Source organism: Myiozetetes cayanensis, unplaced genomic scaffold (assembly GCF_022539395.1).
Source record: "Myiozetetes cayanensis isolate MyiCay16 unplaced genomic scaffold, myiCay2020 scf3, whole genome shotgun sequence".
Classification (NCBI taxonomy): Eukaryota; Metazoa; Chordata; class Aves; order Passeriformes; family Tyrannidae; genus Myiozetetes; species Myiozetetes cayanensis.
Genome location: NW_026087521.1, coordinates 11,724,306 through 11,748,783, shown reverse-complemented (window position 1 = coordinate 11,748,783; position 24,478 = coordinate 11,724,306). Strand labels below are relative to the sequence as shown.

Below are 24,478 nucleotides of genomic sequence, written 5' to 3'. Positions count from 1 at the left end.
CTCCTGAAATATTGATCAATTCCATTAGAATCAGAAGACCTTGTGAGTATTGGGCTACAGGTTGATACCATCACTACATTAGCTTAAAGCGAATATCAGTGTCATTCACAAAGCTCAAATTCAATCTTGATGCACATGTGGTTTGTTATGAGAAAGGCCTTGGGAAGAAATATTACACAGTGCAAAAGCCCTTTGCACCGGGCTTTGTTTGAAAACACAACAATTTTTATTTCAATAGCTTTACTTATGCTAATTGCTGTTCATGTTATAAAACCAAACTGCACAGGTGCCAAACAAATTTTAGATGTATGAAGAAATGTTGTCAAATGCTTTCTGATGTATTTGATTGGGAAGGAATAAGTGCAATTAATTTAGATAATTTCAAGAGGTGCGCATACCTCCTAAAAACCGGAAACGTTATGAGGAGTCTGCACTTAAAAAGGAACTGAAATTTATTTAATATTTCAGTAAAGAGCTAGCTCTATCAGATGAGTTTAGTTTTACCAAATGTGTAATTGTGTAACTTAATATCTCATACCAAGTCACAGGCAACTTAACAATTTTTTTGCAATTAATTACTTGTGAGAAAACTTTTTTTTCCAAGAAAACCTGTTGGAAAGCTTATTATGCTTAGTTAATTTAGGATGCTAAACCCCTGCTTTTCCATTGCAAAAGAGTGGCTGCAGTTTTCAGTCTTTGCGTGTAATCTCTTACATGCCAAAAATTTGTATAGCTGCTTGAAGAAGGTTTGTTAGTGCTGCAAAAACATAAAGAAACGGAATTCCTTTCATCTTCTTTCCTTAGTGTTTAGAGGCACCAGGTCTTGAGAACTGAACTCTTTAGAGGTAACTGATCTGGATAGACTGGATGGAATCTGGGCACTGAGGAGGCCTGAGATGCACAGTTTAAACGAAGTGTATATAAAATAACATCTACTAGTTTATCTACTTCTGCTGCAGGCAGGTTATTCCACAAGTTCTAATATCTACAACATGTTACTGACAAGTTTCCTACAACAGGGTTGTGTTGCTGTTGATGCTTGGTGATAAAATTTATATTTAAAAATCATAAGATAGGCTTGTTATCCGACTTTCTGTTAATTTATTTTCTGCCAAATCATAATAAACAAAAAAAATGCTATAGAGTACAATTTTCAGATCCTTATGGATTAGATATTTCATGAAATGAATTAGAATAAATTTCTGTGTGAAATCAGATTAAAATTGGGATATTGTGTTGTATAGTTTGCTTAAAAAAAAGTCTGTTGCCAATTGTAGACTGGAGTGATAGACTGAAAGTATCAGTGACAAACAGTCTTACATTGTGTCTTGAAGAGATTTTAAAAGCCTTTCTTATAGTTGTATACATAAAAATTGTACAATTTTTTTGACTCTCATGTTTCATACTTTAAATTTTCTCTCAAGGATACTGCAGAACTTGCAACTATAATGGATGAGACTCCGGGCAGAGCTGATGGGTTCAGGGATGTATAAGTACTGGAGTGGATCAGGGCATTAATTTTGGAACAGTTCCAGACAAGGAAGCTTGAAGCCTGTGGAGGAGCCCTGGGGACAGTTGCATGCTGGGGGAAACCTTGCCTTGATCAAGCTTTGTATATATTTAAATTCTTCAAGTTCCAATCTGATCTTATCTCTGGAAGGTTATTCCTTCCTTTTCTTTGCCTTTAGAGCTTAATTTCTTTGGCATTGCTAGGTGCTAGGCTTCTTTTCAGTGCCCTGCAGGGATGTACAATTGAAAAGAATTACATGGGTAGCCAAGAGCCAGAGCCTGCATTTGATTTAGATTTCCATTACATTTACGTGAAACAATTCAAATGCAAATACTCTTCAAAGATGGAATTGACTGGTGCTCTTGATAATTTAAACCTGGGAAGGTTTGCTAATATTAATTTACATTCTTCAATTAATTCACAAATTATGTTCTTGAATTTAATTCATACAGGTGTCTAGCATTTCTGGTAATCATTATATGTTATAATTTCATTTGTTATAAATGAAACACACCTCTCAATGATTTCTGCAAGAATTTCACAAACTCTAGGTGTGCTTTGCTGACATAAGGGAGAGAAAACAAATTATTGCCTGTGTTTTTTTACTTGTCTTGTTTCAGTAACACTAGTTCTACCTATTTTTGTTTAATTTGGGAAATGAAGTGTACCAGTATCTGGTATGCTACTTTATAAGGATGGCTTTGTTCTCAAGTGTTTTCTTCTGACACACTTTTAAAACAAGTATAGAGGGATGCCTATGCAGATGGCCAGAAGGGAAATTGAGTATCAGGTCTGAATTTGATGTGCTGAGGGACATGCATTCCTCCTCCCTGAAGTGCTTCTAAAACTTTGTTAAAACACAAATAATGCTGTGCTCAGATTTTAATAACTGAAATTGTTCAGAGGTGATCGGACAGATCCACTCCTCCAATAAAACAGCTGTAAAAGATCATGTCCTTTAAAGTAGTTTTGGCTCTTTTATTTTACCTGCTACTGGAAGAGTTGCTTTATGGGGCAACATTGAAAGAAAAACATGAATGGCAAAATCCCTGCTTCTTGTCTTTATGTGGAGATGGAAGCTGGGCTCCCTAGAGAGGGAAAAGAAATATTTGTAGGATTTTTAATCAGTCAACTTCCTTGCCTTAGATGTGTTCTGGTGTTTCCCAGAATTTCTTAAAAAAATGGTCTGTTATTTGTCTAAAAGAAGAATGCTGTTTTAAAGACTTTCAACTCTACACCAGTTTCAGCTATGAATGGAATTAGGAATAGAGTTTGCTTTGCAGCTTTATTGGGACAAAGGCTTCCTTCCTCATTTGGTTCTTGCATAATGGAGAGGGACACAGACTTGCATCCCCTTCTCTGTCCTTGGAGGAAGAATTTTGTGGTTTTTTTGAAGTGGGAAGGGAAGGACACAATATTATGCAGCACAAAAATTTCACTTGGGGCTCTTCTTAGCAAATTTAATGAAAACCAGGAAGGTCTGAAAATTCATTTGAAATGTATTTAGAGAAGAAGCCAGAACAATTAGATATAAATGCCTGGGTGGAGTGGTTATTCAATATATTGACTTTTTAATTGCTGGCTGTTATCCAGGTGGAGTTAGCTCTTAAACTTCCTTTGGTTTAATTACTTTAATTGTAGTAAGTGCTTGATTCTGCCCAGTACAGTGCCTGACTCCCTAGTTATTTTCTACAGTATCAATTTTTTTCCAAGTGAGAGGTGTGAAGTATTTATTATTACCAAAAACCCAGTAGATTTTTTTCCCTAAAGTTTTCAAGTAGCAAACTATAGAAATTGTTTAGCTCTTGTGAATGGGAAATATTATTTTTATTTGAGAAAGGGCAATTCAGTAATTCAGTTTACTGTTCTCTCTTTGAATTTTAGATGTGCTTTGGGCTTTACCAATCTAAATTAGAATTTTTTTAAATTATTATTGGTATTTTTTCACTGATTGATCAGGTTTAGAGGCACAGAAGGTACCTTTAGATTGTTTCTGGATGTGTTTGCCTGTTGGCTTCTCTGGGTATGTATTTACATTTATGTTGGGTCCTTGGTTAAAAGGATCTTTTTTTTCTTTACTTTTGTAACATCTAAATTAATGAAGGCTGAAATAATAAAAGAGAAATCAGAATAATGCTTTCTGGTACAAGGTGTGTGCACTTGTGCTCAGGTCTTTTGTGTCTGTTGCAGTTGTGAACTGGAATTTAAGCAGATTTGCTCAAATGAGTTTTTCCTCTTGCCTCTCTCAGGTGTCTGACTGAGCAGCTTGTATCAGCTCTGTATGTTAGTAAAGGATCTCAGGAGCCACACCTGTCTCTCCCTTGAGACCTAAAAGTGATCCTGCACTTAACTGCTCAGAGTCTGTGATCTGGATCAAACCCCAGATACCAGCAGTGTGTGTGCACGTGATTTATATGTCTAGGTAGAACTGCTGGGATGGCAAGGCTTTCAAATTGCCAGAGTAAAAGAGGTCATTACTGAATATTACCTAGAAATACTAAATGTGCAGAGTTCAAAGCACTGATGATTTTTGATAACTTCTTAAAAAACTTGGATCTATTGTCTCAAAGTTGTTCTTGTCACCATCTTACCTGGGAATTTCCTGAAGTTTAAAGTTGCCCTTCTTCAAAATATCTGACAGTCATGGAGTAATTCTGTATGTTGGATAAATAAGTGTACAGTAATTTCTTAAATTAAATATAGCTACCTGTATAGCTACCTATACTGATGGTTATTTAAAATGACACAACCCATTGAAACTGGTCTTAATGCTAGGAGTTAGTGCTTGCAGGACCAATGTGCTGGTTTTGACTGTGATAGAGTTAATTTTCTTCACAGTAGCTGCCCTGGGGCTCTGTGTGAGCTGCTGTGTGGTACCTAGTGGCTGAATGGGTTTAAAGCTCAACAGTCTGTGGTTCTGCTCTCACAAATAGTTTTCTACAAGGCTGTAGTGAGGTTAGAGCCTGAGAGAAAACACTTCCTTTTTATTTCAATTTTTTAACTAAAAACCTGCTCCACTTTAATAAAACTAGGTTATTTGGAAGAGTTTCATGAATAAATAGACTAGCAGATAAATGGGAGTGAACAAATTTGGGAATAGGTCTACTAGGAACATCGGTTCTTTGGCGGGAAAAGGGCAGTTTCCTGATATTCTTTGAGTTTCCCCTGGCCTATAATCGAGTTGATTACCAGCTTGACCATATATCTTGTTGCTGTGTGCTCTGAAGAGATAACACTGAAGACCATGTAACTGTAAAAGTGAGTGGAATGAAATGGGAATTAGAGAGGGAGATGGTTTAAAAAAAGAATAAATTAATTGAAGGTATCGTTCAGCTACTTACGCATGTTATTTCTCTAAAGTTAACTGTCAGTGTTGCTGCCATAGTTCTGCTCTCTGTTGGTACAGGGACTGGAATCCTGACCTGAAATGGGAGGGAGTGTGGTTTTCCCAGTTGTGTGACTTGCACAATGCCTGGGATGAGGCTGGGGCTGTCTGGCTCACCTCTGCCCTATATCACAACTCCTGTACAGCTTAGCTAGATCCTGTCCAGCCGAGATGGAGTGGAGAAGATAAAGGTTTCTTTGTAAACAAGCCTCCCCAAGTAAATACCCTGCTGCCTTCATGCTTCTGTTATTGAAGGTTGATTGATTTTGTTTGATCAAGGTCTTTTAAATCCTAATGTTGGTATTTTTTCTGTATTCTTTTTAGATTGGAGCATATGATCAACAAATATGGGAAAAGTCAGTAGAGCAAAGAGAAATAAAGGTAATAATACAGCATTTCAACATTTATTTCTTTTGGTGGTTGTGTGCACTCATGTAATTTACATTGTATGTGGTGGTATTTAATAGTGGGAAAGTAAAACTAGACTTCTGGAGTGTAACCAAATGTAACCAGTATACTGTGCTTTATTTATCTTACATAATTAATAACTCTACAGCATTTAGTGGGATACATATTTTTGTATCCCAGTATTTTTTTCTTTTTTCTTTTCACTTATCTTAAGCCAGGGCTTAGTTGTTTTATTACCTCTGTCATTTCACTTTTCTTTGTGATGAATTCTAATGTCAGTTATCTGAGCTCTCTTTGCTTTCAGTTAGTTACCTTATACCTGCAGTTTACTTTTCCTCCTTTATGATGCTGTCATTGTTTTGTACAGTTTATTAGACTGGTAAGTACCTCAGGCTTTGTTTCTCTGAACAAGCAAGTTAACAGTGTTCTGTGCATTTTGGTTTAACTAACAGTGCCATCAGTGTCTGCCACATTGCTAAATTGCTTTGGAGAAAATCGATCCTGTATAAGATAGTTCTGTGGGTTATATATTATGTCATACTCCGTGGTGTTAATTCAGGTAACGTTTTCTCGCTATTAACCTTTTTTTCCTCAAACTCTGCATGCAAGAAGTATGGTACTGCTGCACAAATTTCAATATGTTGCTAATACTTGACATCAGTAAACTGTGCATTGCTTCAGTTTCCCCGGAGGTGAGTTTTTTCCTGCCCCAGTCCTAAAATAGCTAAATGAAACGTGCAGGGGCACTTGCTTGCCTTCTGTGGAAGCTGTTACTGAGCTGAGCTGCAGAGTTCCCTGGTTTCTGTACAAAAATACACACATTAGTCAGACCCAATGGTATTTCAGCCCTGTGGCTGAGCCTGGGGGTGCCTGAAGGGTCCTTCCCATGGCCGTGAAAGCCAGTCACAGCTCTGACAGGAGTTCTTGTAACTGCTGTGTAATAGCACATTATTCAAATAATTATTGCCAATACTGCCCTGTGCTTATTCTAAATGCATCTCGTTTGGCTCAGGAGTCCAATAACTAACAAACTACTGATGGTGTCTGTATCAGTTTGTGATGACTGAGTTTCATGCAGTACAGATAACAGCGAGGCACACGACCAAGTTTAGGTATTGCACATTAGTGCTTTAATCCCAAAGTTCCTACTGTGCTTTGATATTTATGAATATATCTAATATATGTGTATATTATATAATCATACAATAATTTATAAACTAACTTTACTAAAAACCTGAAAACTTCTTATTTTTAGCAGAAAATCTGTTTCTCTTACTATAAATTGATAATTTAGTGAGAACTAAAGTAGAATCTATTAAGACTAATCTTAAAATTTGTGTAAAAGGACTTTTACAATAATAGCGCCTACTTTTAAGCATTTTTATTGAAACTTTTTTTTCCTGTTACTTAGCTGAAATGTGTTTGGTGCTGAATAGAAATTATATGAACCAACCGGATGGGTCTGAGCATTATGAAACTATGAATATTTTTTTAAAATAACCTTAGTTTGAAACACTGCTGTTTTCCACATACATTGCATGTACTTGTGATGCATTAAGAGAGTGGAGAAATTGCATCTGAATAAATGGAATTCTTTCACTCTATGTGGCAAAAAGTACAAGAACCAACTCAGTGTAGTCCATGGACACTGAAAACCTTTGCAGTTTGACCAGTGGAATTTTAATGGAATGAGTCATCAAAGTCATGAAAGTTGCATCAAGTTATACACTTGACTTATTTTTTTCAGAATTCTTTCTCTAAAATGAAAACATAATTTTAGCCACAGTGATACATTTTTCCAAGGCTTATGTGTATTTTTCCAGGGGATTATTTCTTCTAAGAGGCATATCTTTATTTAGACTTTCAAGGAAGATCTTGTAAGCACTAATACATTTGAAAATTATTATTACATTCAGCATTTTCTTTTTGAGCTTCACATGGAGTGGCTCACTTATGCAAAATTTCACAAGAATCTGTGGCTGATTTTGGATTATAATTTCCAATTCTAATTATGGGCTTTTTTTCTCATTCTCCATAAAGTTACTGCAGTTTTGGGACTGCTGTTCTGTAAAAATTTTGCATACTAAGGTCTTTGGAGTGCCTAAGTCTACAATACAACTGATTTTCTGTATTGGTCATTCTCAGAGTGCATTTTGTCTGACTGACATTTCAGTTCTATGGATTTATTTTGTTTTGTTTCAAGCAAACTCCCATTTTTCTAATAGACACATCAGGTAATGACTACATATCTAGCTCATTGTAAACAGTTTGATTTTTTAATTTTATCTTTATTTCAGCATGAAAATAAATCCAGCTGAATTTAGATGTGAGAAATACTTTGATCTGCACTCAGTTGAACATTTAGTTTGATATTGTTTGTATAAAGATTAACATTACCAGATTTCACTGAACTGTCTCTCACTGATAATAATTTTACTTTTATGCTTTCATCTGTAATTAATGTGTACATTTAAGTAGTAAGTGTTTTTACATGTGAATGAAGTAGGGCAGTGGTAGAAATGTAGAGTTCACCAGTGAATTTAACTGCTTTTTGAATGAAAGCAATTAAATGACTTTCATAACATTTCCATTTGTATCTTAAATATTTTTTGAAATATTTTATTTTACTCTGTATGAATTGTACTCTGTGGTTTCCTTATTGGCTAATGTGACCAAGAGTCTAGTCTAAAGAGAGCAGAATAAACTCACAACTGTCTCTGAGACTTGGGAGTACAGCATCACATTTTAGCATTAAAAGCAAACTTGAAAGCTTTACAAGAGAGTTTGGCTCTTCAGTGATGGAAGATGCTGTTTCTAAAAGACAAAATAAGCTTGCTTTTCTTCCTGCTGCTTTCCTATTGTGTGGGATTTCCCCCCTCCTTTTAATTGGCTAATTTATATTCACAATGAAGAAAAAATTCAATACTTGTCTAGAATTTGGATTTCTGAGAGCTTGCTGATTAGTGGCTCCTGCATTGCAACGTGACTTGCTGTCTAGGTTTGGAATTAAGGATTTGCAGTGTAAGCATTTTGTGAAGTTTAGTTAGACATCTAAGGAGAAAAGAGATTCAGGAGTGTAATTTGTTGCAGAAGTTCTGAAAACCTAATAGACTTGTATTACTAATTCTTGCAAGTGTGTGCATCCATTGTCTGCATAATGCCAAGCTATGGGAGATGAGTGCTCAGTGCATAGCTGTGTTTGAAAAATTGCCTCGTGGGTCAGTAATTGGTTGGGTTTTGTTTAGATTGTAAAGTGTGTAAAAGGCATCTACTATGCATTGTTCCTTGGAATGTTTAATTTATAGTACTTTATGAAATGGACATATTTGTATGAGTTTTCAGTAGCAGTATAGGTTAAATACACTTACTGACCACATAGACGTTTTTGTATTTTGTAATGTGTGCCATCTGCATGAATATGTTTTGATAGTGTTTGTCTTATGCAGGGTTTGAGAAACAAACCAAAGAAAACAGGACATGTGAAACCAGACCTCATAGATGTTGATCTTGTAAGAGGTAGGTCTGAGCTAGAAAAAGCTGAATTTCTCAGTATAAAAATAACAGCCATCCCGTGTTTTTATAACAAGAGTGTATTAGTAAGTTTAAAATAACCCCAAGCAAACCAAAACACAGCAACCCTATATAACCCTTCTCTAAAGTGGATGGATAGGAAATATTGGTAAATTATGAAGTCTAGATTAAATTGAAGTTTCTAGAATTTGATCTAAATTTTGATAGAGTTAGATTTTGAAAAGAAAAACAACAAAAAACCAAAGTTATTAGTTCAAAATCTCCTATTGCCATGCATTCTTCCAAATCTTCTGACATCTAGAGGAAAGGTTATGTGGAAGTTTCTGCAGAATAAAAATTGTACAGGCCATGACTGTTTTTTGCCTGTTTTAAATAACGAAACAGCAATAGAAGGTTAGATAATATAAGATTTTTATAAAAGCCTTTGTTTAGTCTAATTTACTTTTATCTTTATGTCATTTCCCTCATGCCTCATGAAGGTTAGGGAAAGCATTATTTAGCATTTTTATCCATGAGCCCAGCAGCCAGCACACTCTCCTGCATCCACTCCAGGTAGCCAGGTAGCTCTGGATAGTGGCTATTTATGCATGACCAGTCCTTTTTATCCCCTTACCCTTCAACTTCCTCACACTTGTTCCTCTCCAAATCACCTAAACTCCTCCTTTCTCCCACCCCTGGTTTCTTTCCTTGACTGTCCTATAGTAAGTCTGTGTAATCTGAGCTGCTCTTCCCCTGCATCCCTCAGTGAGTCCCACCTGCCCAGGCAGCATCTCCTCCTCCTCCTCTGAAAGGTGACTTGGAGAGCTGTTCCCAAAGACTCATTGTGAGAGTTTCACACCTGGACATCAGGGTCGATGGCTCTTCTGGGACAGCCCTGGGAGGGACCTGGGCATGGTGTTCATTCCATGGTTTGGATTCCCACCTGCTTTTTCTGCCTCTGTCCTAGTCTGGGCTTGAGGAGATGGGCCTGAGATGAGCTGATGGGTCCAGTGATGGGTCCAGAAACCCCAAAAGGGTATTATTTGGGCTCCCCGTCCTGCCATTATCTCTTTTAACATCTATGAGTGTGCAATGTAACCTTTTAAAAATGGGAATGTGAGAGAAAGAAACAAAATCAAATAACACTTGAACTTTAAAGAAACTAAGAAACGGGTAGACCACTTCAGTATGGCAGTATACATGAACAGCATTTAAACGACTGTCCTGCATGGATGCCTAAGTTGGCATTAAAGTAATTTCAGTGCTGGCAGTGTTTTACCTGTGGCAGCACAGAGCTCACTAACGGCAGTTCTGCTGGTAAATGAGGTGGAGATGGCATAGCAGCATGCAGTAGTTGCCATTTCCAGTCAATAACTTGGCATAATTTAAGTCACATCCCCATGAAGTAAATGTTACTCACTTTTCTAGCTGGGAATTTGCAGGAAGAAAAAGAAATGGAGAAAAAGGACATTTGAATGAGAGAGATTAAAATTAGTATAGAAGGAGAGACAAAAATATTCTTTGGGAGGCTTCTCAGCTCCTGAGGCTAGTCCTCAGTTGGACAAATCCATCTCAATACTTCTCAACCTTATTCCATTTTCCCAAATGAGGTGACAGGAGCAATTTACAGATAATTTACAGAGCAATTTACAGTTGATATTTTAGATCCCTTTGCTGTGTTGGAAAGGGCTCTGCTGTGCGTGCATGGGCATTCAGTTTTCATATGACTTCTTATTGTTTGATATCAAGTTTCTGATACCTCTGTGAAACAACAGTTTTTAATAATTCATTTTAAAATAATTTTGACATAGTAAGAAATGCCAATGTTTTCTTATTCAAACATTCCAAAACACAGGTATTAGTAGAAATTCCTGATGATGGCAGCCAAGAGGGCACCAACAATTTATGCCAATTTTGGATGGAGGAGATTGTGAAATGGTGGAAGTACAAGATTTATTCAAATAATTGTGGTTAATAATTGCTCCTTTAAATAACTGTCTTAACTACTCTGCTATTGAACAACTAGAGTTTTTTTATTAGCCATAAGAATGAAATAAATCTAATTTTTTTTTTTTTTTAAGGATCTGCTTTCGCTAAAGCAAAACCTGAGAGTCCTTGGACATCTTTGACCCGCAAAGGAATCGTGAGAGTTGTTTTCTTTCCGTTCTTCTACAGGTGGTGGCTACAAGTGACATCACGGGTCATTTTTTTCTGGCTGCTTGTTCTTTACCTTCTCCAAGGTAGAGTTGGATTACAGCATTGGCTTCAACTGAATGCCTTGTTTTAACTGTATGGAAGCTGCTGCTTGGTTCATGTTATGCTGTTAAGGTTCATTCCAATGTTTTCTGTCCCTTTGTTAACATTTCTTTTACATATATAATAGGAAAAAATGAAAAATTTAAGGATCTCCTCACAGACTGTCTTCAGCATTTAGCACACAATAGTTTGTCACCTCTGTGTATAATTTAGGTTTTCAGGACTATCTAATTTAGTTCGGGACTGAGCAATATTGAAGAAACTGTTGCCTTAGGGAGTGTATCTTGCCTTGGGTTTTTGGTCCGTCTGGTACTTGTGCAGATCAAGAGCTCTGATCAAGAAACAGGCAAGGCCAAGCCTGCCAAGGTGTGTGCACCTCGTGCAGCCTGGTAGGATGATCTCATGGACCAGTTTCCAGTTGTCCTTCCACGTGTTGTTTTGTTACATCAGAGGCAGTGACCTTCTAGCTTGTACTTCAGTCCGACCTCAGCCGTGCTCCTGAAGGACTGGCAAATGAGGGACTTTCTGTCCTCTGTGCTTCTGCTGCTTTTTCTACTGCAATGGGAAGACTATGCATCTTAATTTTATGTTTCCTAGATTATAGAAGGGCTATTGGGCAACTGTTAACAAACAGGAGTTCACCACTTTTTGGATGTTCATCAATCTGACTTTGTAATTCTCTTAAATATATGTAATTCATAAAAGGAAAACTGGAAAGGGAAAAATGTAATGGAGTGAGTCACTATCTAACAGTGTGAAGAATAAATCTTTCAGAAGTATGTACAACAGAAATGGAACAGAAGGTTAATGAAAGTTGGGAGCAATTGAAATACCCTGAGAAGCTAAATGACTAATAGATTTTCCACTGAAATCAATTAAAATACAATATTACATTTTTAATTTTTCATCTGTCCTTTCAGTTGAGGATCACTATTTCATTTGGAAATTTTAATTTAAAAAGGTAGAGACTTTAAAAAAGACAGTTCCTCTTGTGTTGTGATGTTAGGAGCTATATAAAATTATTTCCATAGTGCCAGTGCCTCAAGACCTGCAATATTGGCAAATATTTATGTGGACTCCTCTCAAAAGTTCTTCTTATCCCCATTTCTGAGATAGGTTCCTAATAAGTATTGTTGCATACATTAGCATTTGTCTGTACTACAGTAAGAGATCTCATAGTGCTAATAATTTTAATCTCATTTATATTAATATAGGTAGTAAAAGACAGAAGTTGTAGTTTGTTACCATGTTCATAGGTGTCTTATTCTGAGAGACAGTAATTTTTTATATTCTTATTTGTGAATTTATTTAAAAAATATATCCACACATATTTCATGGTGCCTTCATAAGACTCTTAAAGTAGCAAAATAGTAAGACAATGCAGATTCTGAATGCAAGCAAGTTTTTAGGACATTAATTACAGAGCTTATAATTAACACTTTCCCCCCTCAGATTTCTTGAGATCTGTGATTTACTAAGTTATGGTTGGAATGCATCAGTTCCCTAATCCATATAACTTATAACATGACAAAGTATATCTGATATTTCTGAGGTTGTGAATTTAAAAATACCAGAAAATAATTAATAGTATTCCATAGTCCTCTATAATCCAACTATTTTAAATACTTCATATTTAAACTGTGCTGAATTAGCTGCAGACTTTTTGATAGTTTTTGAAATAAATTAAAAGAACATGAAAGTGAAATTAAATTGACAGATTTACTTGTTGGAAACTATTTAAAACACATCCCATCCTACCCTACCAAGTACTGTGCTCAGTTATTAATTTTTTACAAGATTGGTAAGGCAGCACCAAAACATCAAGAATCCACGATGGAAATGTAAGAACAAAACATTTCAAATTCCAGTGACCATAGTTCTACCCTGAATCTGGATTTTGTATTGCAGCTTGGACTTTCTGTCATCATGACAGATTCTCATTGACATTGTTGTAAAATGGTCTGGTTTTATTTTGGTTAAATATTTTGTTAAATTATTTTCTTCAATTATGAAGTGTTTTCTATAGATTTAGGAACTGCATTACTGCTTTAAAATTGATTAGGTTTATCAGGATACTTGCTAGCATTTATGTAAGTCTGTAGAAAAAGCTCTTTCCTTGGCTGTAGATTTAAACTCCAGGTTTTATTTGCATTGGTTTCCTTTAGTGTAAAGTGATTAGCACAATGTCTGATAAGAGAACTACAGACAAATGCTTTTTGTTCAAGGTCATGGAACAGGCCAGTGGCTTAAGGTAGAAGTAAAACCTTTTTCTTGTGACTCCTTATCTATCTAGTATATAATATTACCTCATTTTTACTTTAAAAATGTCTTCATATTCTAATGGGAAAATCAAGAGTGAAATTACAATGTTTATCGTGTATTTCTTAACTATGGAGCAAGAAACTTTATTAGTGTTGTAATGGTTGTTTATTATGGTGGTGAGATACATAAGTATGTATGCCTTCATTTGCTATTACAACTATTTCAAAGCTTTAAATGCTCTAAAAATAAATGCTTGTTGGTCTTTGAAACGTATGATTGCTTTCTTTGAGACAGCTTTTTCTCAGTGTGATATAATTTCATTTATGTCTGTTCCACAAAATAAACCACTGTGTTTTAGGGAAGTGGAAGTCCAAACACTATAAATATGTAAAGAAATAACTAAAAATGCTGTGAGAAATCCTGTTCTGACCACTTCTACCTACCTGTTGGTAGGACCAATTCTTGGATAACCTGAAGGAGATCATATTGACACACTGTGCACAAAGAAATTCTTGGATTTCCCTCCCCTCCTACTGAAAGATCAGGAGATTGGTAACATTTTCCTAAATCTGTGTGAAATGTCTTGTTGGGAATCCCCAATCTGCAGATTTCTGTCTTCTGGAACATGATTTCTTCTAGACAGCTCTGCTTTGCTAAATGTCTATTAAGTAGCAGTAGTGAAGTTTAAAATTATTTTGTGTACACCTACTCCTGCAAATCATTTCACGTGGATCTGTGGAGCTCTGTGTTCTCAAAACAATGTTTATCCAAATTTTATGGTAGGAGTCAAAAGTGGCTACTTCTTTACACTTTTACTTCGTGAAGCTAATTGTATGTGTGAGAACCTAGATAAGCTCATTTAGAAAGAGATAACATTATCTGTACCTTTTGCTATCTGTACCTTTTTTTAATTCTTTAGTAAGTTGGGCTTCTCATAAATGCATACTGTCTTTCTGAGAAACCTCATGCAGCAAAAACTTATTCCACACGTAATAATAAATGATACCCTCTGTGTTCTATGCAAGACTGTTGTGCTTTAATTTAGGAAAAAGACTGAGGAGAAATTAGAAATAGTTTTTCCACAATCAAAATAATTCAGTTGTTTCATATGTTCATTATGTTTTTAATACTGTTTACCTTGTGAAAGATCAGTTAATGAAAAACACATTGAATCTCTTGTTAGTGGAGAACATCATATCCAGGTATCTGCCGTTAGGTGTGGCTTCATGTGATTTATTTCAGGTGTTTGAATGTGGCACATAGCTTTGGATGTGGCTGCATTTTTTTCATTTAATTTCAGTGGAGAATTGGTGAAAACTGTTGAACTTATACCATGTATTTCTTGTGCTAGGAGTAGGTCTAAGTTACTGGACTTTCACTTCTTAGTAGTACAAGAAAAAAAATAAGTTCTCATGGCATGTGCAGATGGTGGGAACATGTAATTATTTCCCAGTTCTGTTTCTGAATTGTTTCTTGGAGTTTATGTGGTTTTTTGTTTTGGGTTTTTTGGGGTTTTTTTTGATAGCTTCTCTCAGCTGATTTATAGACAAAGCACTCCAAGCCAGAGAGGCAGAGTGGCATGGACACAGAATAAGCAGTAAAAGAGATGGGTTGCCTCTCCTGCCTGCCCCACGCCTGGTGAATGGGTTCAGATTGACCTGGGGCCTGTAAAAATGTGTCTGACTGGTCAGGCTCTGGGTACAGGAGCAAGAATAGCTGTGTGGGTGTTGGCTGTATGTGGAAAGTGGTTATATAGGGTAACAAAATTATTAGTTAGCGATGGAATTGGAAGCTGCTCCTTTTCCAACCACAAGTCCCAGTTAGAGTCCTGGTCACTTCAGCTGAACTAGCTCATAGTTTACATGCTTTGTCTCTGATCTTTCCTCACTGCCAAAAAATATACACACAAGTATATATGAAATATATACTCGAGTTGCACTTACGACTGACTGTCTGTCCAGGTGGGCTATTTTGTCCCTTGACTGGAATATGAAGTCTAAAATGCGTTCTGCTATAGAGAGTTTCTAGTCTCAAGTCTCACTTAACTTGTTGGATTGTGCTGTGTCATTATAGATGATACAGATATAGAATTACCTTTGTTTAGCTGCTTTTTGGTTATGTCTCCTGCAGATGTTTCACTGTAATTTAAAGTTGTTTCTTGACAGATACAGCTTTCCAAATGTTTTCCCTTGCCTTCATTCTGCCACCTTTTTTTTTTTTTTTTTGTAATACCTATAATGTAGTGTGAAATTAAGATAGATATTAAGACAGTAGGCAACTGTTTAAACCTTTTTTGCTGCTGGTTTTTAGCAATTAGAATTTCTCTGTCTCAGAATTGCATTAGGTGATTTAAATGCAGGTAAAGGGCTAACTGACTGGTTTTGGTTTTAACAAAAGCCACATAACGAGTTGGCTATTTCAGACATTTCAAATATTGAACTCAACTTCATTTCCCTTCTTTTCCAGTTGCTGCTGTAGTGCTATTCTATACAGCCCAAAGCCCACATAGTATACCTCTGACTGAAGTCATTGGGCCGATATGGCTAATGTTGCTACTTGGGACTGTGCACTGTCAGATTGTTTCAACACGAACTCCTAAGCCACCTCCTAGCACAGGGGGTAAAAGAAGAAGGTATAGTCTGTGTTAAAGTACTTTATCATTTAGGATTGTTAAACTACTGTAAAGAACATGCATGAAAAAAAATGTAGGGGGTTACAGTCTCTGCTTTGCAAGAGATGAGAAATTGGTGCTCAGTTTTTATTTGAAACTTTAAAGTGGGTGCTTATAGCTTTTATGCATTGACTAATTTATGCATAATTTTATTTGAATTTTAATGCATTGAATCTGAATTTTTGCCTCAAAACAGTTTCTATCTGAATAGTGATAGAGTGACAATGTTTACATTACTGCAAATTTAGTTTTATAACTCGACTCAATACTGTCCAGTGATGTATGCTGGGAAGCATACATTAAAGGAGGTGCTCTCTGAAGTGTAAAACTTCTCTTCCAAGCACTCCACTGACTGTGGTTTGCCACTGTGAGTTGTTCCATTAAAATGGGAAACCCTGCAGTAGTGAATTTTGTAGTCTAGGCCTCTGATGATGAAGTGAAATTTATTTTGTGTTTAAGTGTTATGACAATGTGCAATACTTAATTTTATTAAATGGAATTTATAAAATTTATAAGATAAAGCTTTAGCAAAATACTTTTGAAATCTTGCTTGTTTTTGCATGCTTAAACTGCTGAACACATTACAGAATGAGCAAATTGCACTTACAAAGCTACCTTCCAATTTTAATCTCTTCTGATGAAGGAAATTAAGGAAAGCAGCACATTTGGAAGTACATAGGGAAGGAGATGGCTCTAGTACCACAGATAACACACAGGAGGGAACAGTGCAGAGCTACGGTACAAGCACCTCTTGCAGTATTGGCGCTGTCTTCAGAGATATCTGGCATGCTGCTTTCTTTTTATCAGGGTTTGTATTTATTTAAGGCTACATATGTGTTAGAGATGCACTATCCCTTTTCTAAATAAGTAAACATTGATGTAATGATTAAACTTCTGTTATTTTAGTTTTTTGCTTTTAATAGCAAACTTACCTGAGTATTTGAAAATGTACTAATGTGTTCTTTCTTGACTTTTGCAAGTGCTGATGCAATAATTTTGAAAAAATATGGAATTATTATAGAATAATTTGTGTTGAGGGAACCTTAAAGATCATCTAGTTCTAACCACCCAGCCATGGGCAGGGACAGCTTCCACTGGACCAAGTTGCTCAAAGCCTCATCCAGCCTGACCTTGCACACTTCCAGGGATGGGGCATCCACAGCTTCTCTGGGCAACCTGTTCCAGCGCCTCAGCACCCCCACAGTAAATAATTTCTTCCTTATATCTAAAGCTAAACCTGCCCTCTTTCAGTTTGAAGCCATTACCCCTTGTCCTGTCTCTACATGCCCTTGTAAAAAGTCCCTCTCCAGCTCTCTTGTAGCCCCCTTTAGGTACTGAGGGTGCTCTAAGATCTCCCCAGAACCTTCTCTTCTCTGGGCTGAACAAACACAACTCTGCCAGCCTGTCTTCATAGGACAGGTGCTCCAGTCCTCTGATCATCTTCTTGTCTCTCCTCTGGACTTGCTCCAACAGGTCGATGTCCTTCTCATCTAGGGCTTTTGGGGGCCCTAGAGCTTAGCACAGTGCTCCAGGTGGGATCTCACAACAGCGAGGTAGAGAATTAACTTTTAGTTAATTAGGAGTACCCTGTGCGGGCTATCAGGAACAAACCATCTCAATTTAACCCAATGAGACAAGTTCAGTTCTTCAGTTTTACTTTATTACATTAGCTGCTTATTTCTTGGAAAGAATGCTTATTGAACTCTGTCGCTGTCATCAAGTCACACACTTTTTCTGAAGGAAAAACCTTCAGGATTCAAAGAGGCACAGTGTTTAGTTTATGGATAAACATCAAAGGTATGTCTTGTAATGATTGGAAGAAACACTAAACCTGTTAGATTCCAGATCTGTCTTGGAAAGGATCAATCTGCTAAAGCAGTGCTCTGGGCAATTAAAAAGTTTTTTAGAAAAAACATTCTATAGCAGTATGTGTTCAAGATATGCTATACACAGTATTTTGAGTGCTATGTATCAGCATGTATTAACAAGTGAAAATATGCTCATCAAAAGTGTGAAATTGAGAAAAGGGATACTGCAAGTTATTACACTGATGTTTTGTTGTGCATGCTGCATCTTAAATATGGCAACACTAACATGTCTGTCATACCTGTGATATGTGCTCTTAACCACTGGGAAAACTTATGTTTGCGTTACATTCTGGGAATATCTACTTCCAACCTTGAAGAAGTTTTAACAATGTTTTAAAATATTGCAAGAGGAGAGTTCACTTGACTTTTTCCTATGTAGATTAATCTAGGCTTGATAAACTGTAGGTCATAGTAATGGGCACCATGGCTGTTCTTCTGGTCTGAATGCATTGCTTTGTTGTATGTTTCGATTGTAGTCTCATCAATTTTTAAATGTTTTCCATTCATTGAAGATACTGATCTTCAATAAGGAGTGTTGGAAGATTCATTTTTTCCTTACCTTTTCTCCTGTTGGGCTCAGACTGTTTTCAGTTGAGAAGGGCTCTCTGGAACTTACTCTAAAGGCTTGTTTAAACCATTTAATGAGAGGTAGTGTGTATATATATATAGATGTTAAGCCTCCATGATTACTACTTAGCATGTACAGTATCTTCAAAGGATAAAAGAGCACAGAGTGACTGAGAATGCTGTAAATAGCCCTTAGTCCTTTGTCACCTCTTCAGTTGCAGAGCCACAGTTGTTTGTATGTCTGGAGTCATTACAAACCATATGAGGAACTTTTCCAGTTCAAAAATAACCTTTTTTTTTCTACCATGCGGTTCAGTTTCTTCATGTAATTTTTTTCATGGTAATGCAAACAGCTTTGTCAGCACACTGGGATGGCAGAGTAGGGCTGGGAGTGAGGAGGCAAGAACACAGTGTGGAGTACATTGACTACTTGGTAATGTTGCTTAAAGAGAATCTTAGGAAACCTCAGTGCAAGGAGACTTCACAGTGATGTCTGTCCTGTTTCCTAAGACATATTTGGGAGCCCTTTAGATAAGCACATTAGACTGTCTCATTAGTGTTTATTTACAGCTGTTTTTCGCATATATTAAGCTTTGATATACATTTTCTGGAGTTTTAAGTATAGGTTATAAAGACATGGTTTCAAAGTTAACCTCAGAAATTATGTTCTCTGGTTTAGGGCAGGACCCTGTGTACTTAGACCATTTGCCTACCCTCAGGTCATTGGTAATCTGGAACTGTGTATTCAATAAAAATGCTTTTGAATGGCAGAACTCAGTCTGACTGATAAAATATAATTCTGTACTTTAATCTAGCACAGTGGCAGTTTAGAAAATACTGATTAGTTTCACTGGAAAAGAAGCCAATATCCAAACAGGTGATTTATTCAGAATGTAGTACTGATTTGGGACTTTGCTTTGTGTCCTTACTCCAGTGGAAACCTTATAACTTCTCTAAAAGTTTCACAGTGGCAACAGGGAGGAGAGTTTTTGTGACCAGCCCCAGTGGAAATACACTGGAATAGAGTACTTGACAGTGGAAATCTAAAGTGTTCCAGAAACTTGATTTAAGTCTTCCTTAGTATTTTTTTCTAGCTAAGGCATAAGTAAGACTAAAAGTCATTCTTGACTTAGATGTTGCACGTGTTCAAGCCTTTTAAGACCTTGGATTTACTCATGACATTGTCTGTCTTGCTCTAAATAATTTTAGTTCTAGCATAAAACTGTAAAAGTTGATTAATGATGTATATATATATATAGTCATTCTAGGAAACTATACATTTCTGTCAGCTAGGGCAAAACTGTGGGTTTTTTGTTTTTAACACAATATAGTGCACGAAAGCCTAATATGAAGCCCAAATGTATGTTATTTCTGGTTTGAGGCTTACACTTAAACTTAGGGATTCTTACAAAAGATAACTGGCTTTTATGTTAGAAGCAAATAAAGACTTCAGACAGGCTACCTATTTTTCAGAATGAGCTTTAATTGATATGAGTCGTATTCCTCTTGTGATTTTAGCACTTACACGTTGCTGGAGTAGTGAAATCCTGTCTGAACAAACTGCACATACATGTCTAAGTTCTTTCTCTTATCTGTTCTTATTCAGCTGTTTGAGGCTACTTCTTCCTAGTAGCTTTAAAATTTCATATAAAATGTATAAAAACTTCTCAGTTCAAACTTGGAATAGTTGTCTTGTTAATCCACTCCTGTTGTGGAGGAAAGTGTCTCTGACTGCATGTGTGTGTGCATGTGATGTGAACTGTGTTTGCTTTTGCACTGTTAAAAAGAAATTTTTTAAAAGTACTGGAAGTATATTTAATGAATTACAAATTGGCTGCTCTGGATTCTTCCTTATTGCAGATAATTTTATATTATCTACTACTCCTTAGTACTCACAACTGACCTTATTGAAACTTTTGCAGTGAGTTGCCACTTAAAGACCAGTACTTGCTTTATTCCAGACATAGAACAGCACCTTTTTTCCAGTCAATAATAACCTGAGCTATCTCTATCTTCATTACCTTGGCTAAACAGTGGCATTAAGGAATGGCACAGAAATAAAGTTCTAATGTGTTTACTGGTGATAGCTTGACCTTTTTGTCCAAAGCCTCAGTAATGTTTTAGATTATCTTAATGGACCTAGAAAATTCAAGCTCCTTATGTGAGCTCTCACATTGGCAGTCTGGAAACAGGAGGCTCGCTGACTGATCTCCAGCATACCACACATGCTAAAGCATGTGCTAGCTCTTTACTTTTGTAAGCTTATAATAAAACTTAATCCATGCAAATATATAGTAGCTGCAGAAAGTGTTTCTGATGGTTTTGTATTCTTTTCGAAATTCAGTTGGCCAAGAATTTTGGAAGTAGGTCAGGGAATACTAGGTGAGTTCCATAGCTTCATACAAGAGAGGTGTAGCAGAACGTTTCTTTGCTTTGAGAGAAATATAAATGTTAACTTTCTTCTAGTTAGGGGTGAGGAAAGGAGATTAAAGATGGGAAAGGAGGATGAAACACTAGAGTAACACTGTCCTTTCTCTTCATTATTTTGTCTGCATTCCAACAGCAGTTTTGTTTGTTTGTTTGTTTGTTTGTTTCCCCTTTTTATTCAACTCTTCCTAATGAATTTTTGTGTTCAGCACTCCCCTTTATGTGTGGGATACCTTATCTTCGAAGGAATGTAAGGTGACTATCCAAATTCTCCCAATTTGTTTGATGTACATACTAAAGAGGAATTTAATCTTCTGCTGTGTAATCCAAGCCCTCACAGAATGCCTCGCTCCTTAAAGAGAAAGGCAATGCACATTCCCTCATAGGAGCACAAGATCAACTGAACGGATTCTTGGCAGTTCTATCATCTTTGTCCAGTGTTCTGCTTGTAATAAAAAACAAAATTCTGGAAGCTTTATTTATAACACTCTCCTCTTGCTCTCTCCCCCCCTCTCCACTTGCTCACCAAGCATTCTGAGAATCTAATAAGCAAAATCTAATTTACTTTGAGAATACAGAATCTTAATCAGAGACTAAAAGTAGTCTCTGTCAGTAAAGTAGCAAGCTGTTATTCCTTTTCATTCCTTCATCCACTGCACTTTCTAGTTTGGAAGTGCAATCTTCAAAACGTCTGCTTTGAGAAAGCCTTTTTCTTAGGTTAGTCTTGCTGCTACATGTATTGACTAGTAAAGGGCCTTGGTTCTAGAGGATGTTGTGGAAGACTGTTCACCATTATAAGTGATCTTAAGATTTTGTGCTTTGAAAAAAGGTATAATTATTGTGTTTGTAAGATATGTTTAAAAATGTTACTGGGGTGTTACAGGATAATACAGAAAAGGCTAAATCCCCTTCTGTTTAGCAGAGTTGTCAATAAGCAGAGTATATTTAAATCAACAAATATCCATGTATAGAGTAATAAAAAGCATGTTTGCAGCTTCAGGAAATCGCATGCTTGCTTTGAATTAATAATTCTTACAGCAACTTCTATCATACCTCTTTTCTAAGAGGTGGAATAGAGGAGTTTCTCGTTTACATTTGAGGCTCGTGGTTCTTCTATTGCCAAAGTTGCTCTGAAAGTTTTAGTTTTAAAATATATGTTTCCTTTTCTTTCAGTAGATAATGGTGCACGTTTCATTCACACACTCTGACAGTTTATACTTTCCTAAAACTGTTAAAAAATAACGGGTATTATTTAGAAGATTAAATAGTTACAGATAATGGATCAAATGTTAATGTTGTTTGTAGTAGAATGTGTTTAGTAGTAGAACTAAAACAGGATCTGAGAGGCATAAGCAGGATTTAGACTGGGAAATAATTGAGAGAATAATTAATTTATGTATTTGTTTTAAATATAGATCTAAAAAAGCAAAAAACTCAATAGATAAATCCACTGAGACTGATAATGGCTACGTGTCCCTTGATGGGAAAAAGACAGGTAAAGGCAGTGAAGAATGTGTGCAGGCCCACGAGCGTCGCTGTGAAGTGATCCGGCCAGAGGAGACAGGGTGGAGCACTTCGACAGCGAGAGAGGTCTTCAGCAATCACAGCCATCACAAAGTAAGTGTGCTTGTTGCTTTCAGAGGGCGATTATTAATTCATCAAATGATGATAAAGTCGGAATGAAAGTGAGGAAGGTTCATCTCAGGGCAAAAATTTCACTTTGTTGCTCTGCAGGAGGTGCTTTCTCAGCAGTGATAGCAAGGTTCAGTTGTCTTATCAGTTCCAAGCGTTTTACATTCTTCATGAAATTCATCAAATCAAGGATTTTTTTAAAAAAGGGATTTTTAAACAGTTTTAAATTTCTTTGATAGAATGGATGAGATGTTGTCTATGTTGAACTTACTTTGTGAGAACACCCACGTTAAAGAGAAATTGGCAGAGACTAGAATAGGGTCCTCTCTTCTCTCCTTCTCGTCTCTTCCTCTGAAGAAAATCAAAACATTTCAGTGCCAGTGCAAAACATAGTAAAGAAGACACCCCAGACTGTTCTGCCTGTCCCTATTTCTGTCTGCAACTCAGCTGTCAAAAGGGGGAAATGTCCTGCCACTGAAGCATCTCAGAAAATGGAGTTTGTCATGGAAGAGAGAATGATGTTTCAAGGAGAGGAAGGATTTGTTGCATTCACAGAGAGCAGCTTTGCTATTTTTGTCCTTTTTGTGTTTCACTGATGACAGGAAGACTTTCCTAAGGAAACTTTACAGGGTCCTTTCTGGTGATCTCATAACAAATGAGAATATACAAAAAAGCTTTTCGCAGTTGATCCTTTTGCTGCCCTTTTTTCTTTCTGTTACTGTAAGCGCTACTTTAACTGTAGTTTAAAATCAGGGAAATGAAAAGTGAAATAAATTAGTGATCTCAGCATGCAGTCTGTAGCACCTTATGCCTGGGAGAAGGGATAAATGTTAGTTTGTACTGTGTGTGTTGATAATTCAGTACTAGAGTGTCTGTTATCACAGTTTTATTAGGGTGTTCTTGGTGTGGTTTTTTTGGGTTTTGTTTGTTTTTTTGTTACAATTTTTTAATTTAAATACATTGCCTCTAAGCCTTTCTTGGTGGGTTCAGTTGAGACAAAATCACATCTAAAATAAGAACATTGGAATGTCTCTTGGGTATGATATAAACTAGCCCTTCATTTCAAAAAGTTTGATTTTGATATTACAATTTCTGTTTCATGATGCTAATGGTACCAATTAATTTTGGCACTTGAAAATACACCAATATCTGGTTTAACTGAGCATAGATACTAAAGTTGTAGAAAGAAATTGGATTTCAGTGGTTGAGAACAGGATTTAGTGTATATGACTGTTAAGTCTTACTGGTACTGTATTTCTTGTACTAGGATACTCACAGGACTGTGACAAATCTATCAGATGAAGTTTCCAGTGAGGAAGGGCCTGAAACTGGATATTCTTTACGTCGCAATGTGGAACGCACTTCTAGTGATTGTACACTTCGAAACAGGAAATCTCACCATTACAAGAAACATTATCCTCTGGAGGTATGTTCATTTCTATTGCCTCTTGTCTGTAAATTGTTAAAACTTCTTGACTTCTTAATTAATAAATATGTTTTCCTCAAACTTTTTTTTTTCTCCTGTATTGGATTTTAGGAATCTGTTAGCTGGAAGTCATGTTGATGGGGGACAGAGATTTTTTTTTGTTTTAGTTTAGTGACAGTGTTTTGAAGGCAAGAGGTCTTAATTTAATTTGTTTGAGCTTTATTCTATTTTTCAGTTTGTTATAAGGAGCCTAAAATATGTTCTGTAGATCTTGCCTCAGGTTATGGCAACTATCTCTTGATACCAGTTATCTCCTCTAGAAATTTGCTTTGTTACAGAAATAAATACACAAATATTCATCATGCTCCTGCTCCTGTTTCTCTCCATTTAGTTTGCATTTTGGATTCTCTAGCTTTCTTGTGGAGAAGTCTGATTGCCTCTGAGTTTTCGTTTCCTCATATTTGTTGAAACAATTTAAAATATTGTCATGAAGTCTTAACAAAATTGTTAATGCGTAAAGATACTGAAATTTTAAGAGACTTCATGACATCATGAA

At 36.3% G+C, this 24,478-nt stretch overlaps 1 protein-coding gene across 2 annotated transcripts in view; it reads left to right on the top strand.

The window, feature by feature from the left end:
• LOC126644255 (protein PHTF2) overlaps nucleotides 1–24,478 on the top strand; it is a 126,519-nt gene that overhangs the window by 81,333 nt on the left and 20,708 nt on the right. For both annotated transcript variants that reach the window (XM_050323348.1, XM_050323347.1), the window contains 7 exons: nucleotides 5,220–5,276; nucleotides 8,750–8,819; nucleotides 10,895–11,053; nucleotides 15,798–15,963; nucleotides 16,646–16,810; nucleotides 22,280–22,481; nucleotides 23,764–23,922. In XM_050323348.1, the coding sequence (XP_050179305.1) occupies nucleotides 5,220–5,276; nucleotides 8,750–8,819; nucleotides 10,895–11,053; nucleotides 15,798–15,963; nucleotides 16,646–16,810; nucleotides 22,280–22,481; nucleotides 23,764–23,922 (978 nt within the window). The remainder of the gene's footprint in view (nucleotides 1–5,219; nucleotides 5,277–8,749; nucleotides 8,820–10,894; nucleotides 11,054–15,797; nucleotides 15,964–16,645; nucleotides 16,811–22,279; nucleotides 22,482–23,763; nucleotides 23,923–24,478) is intronic.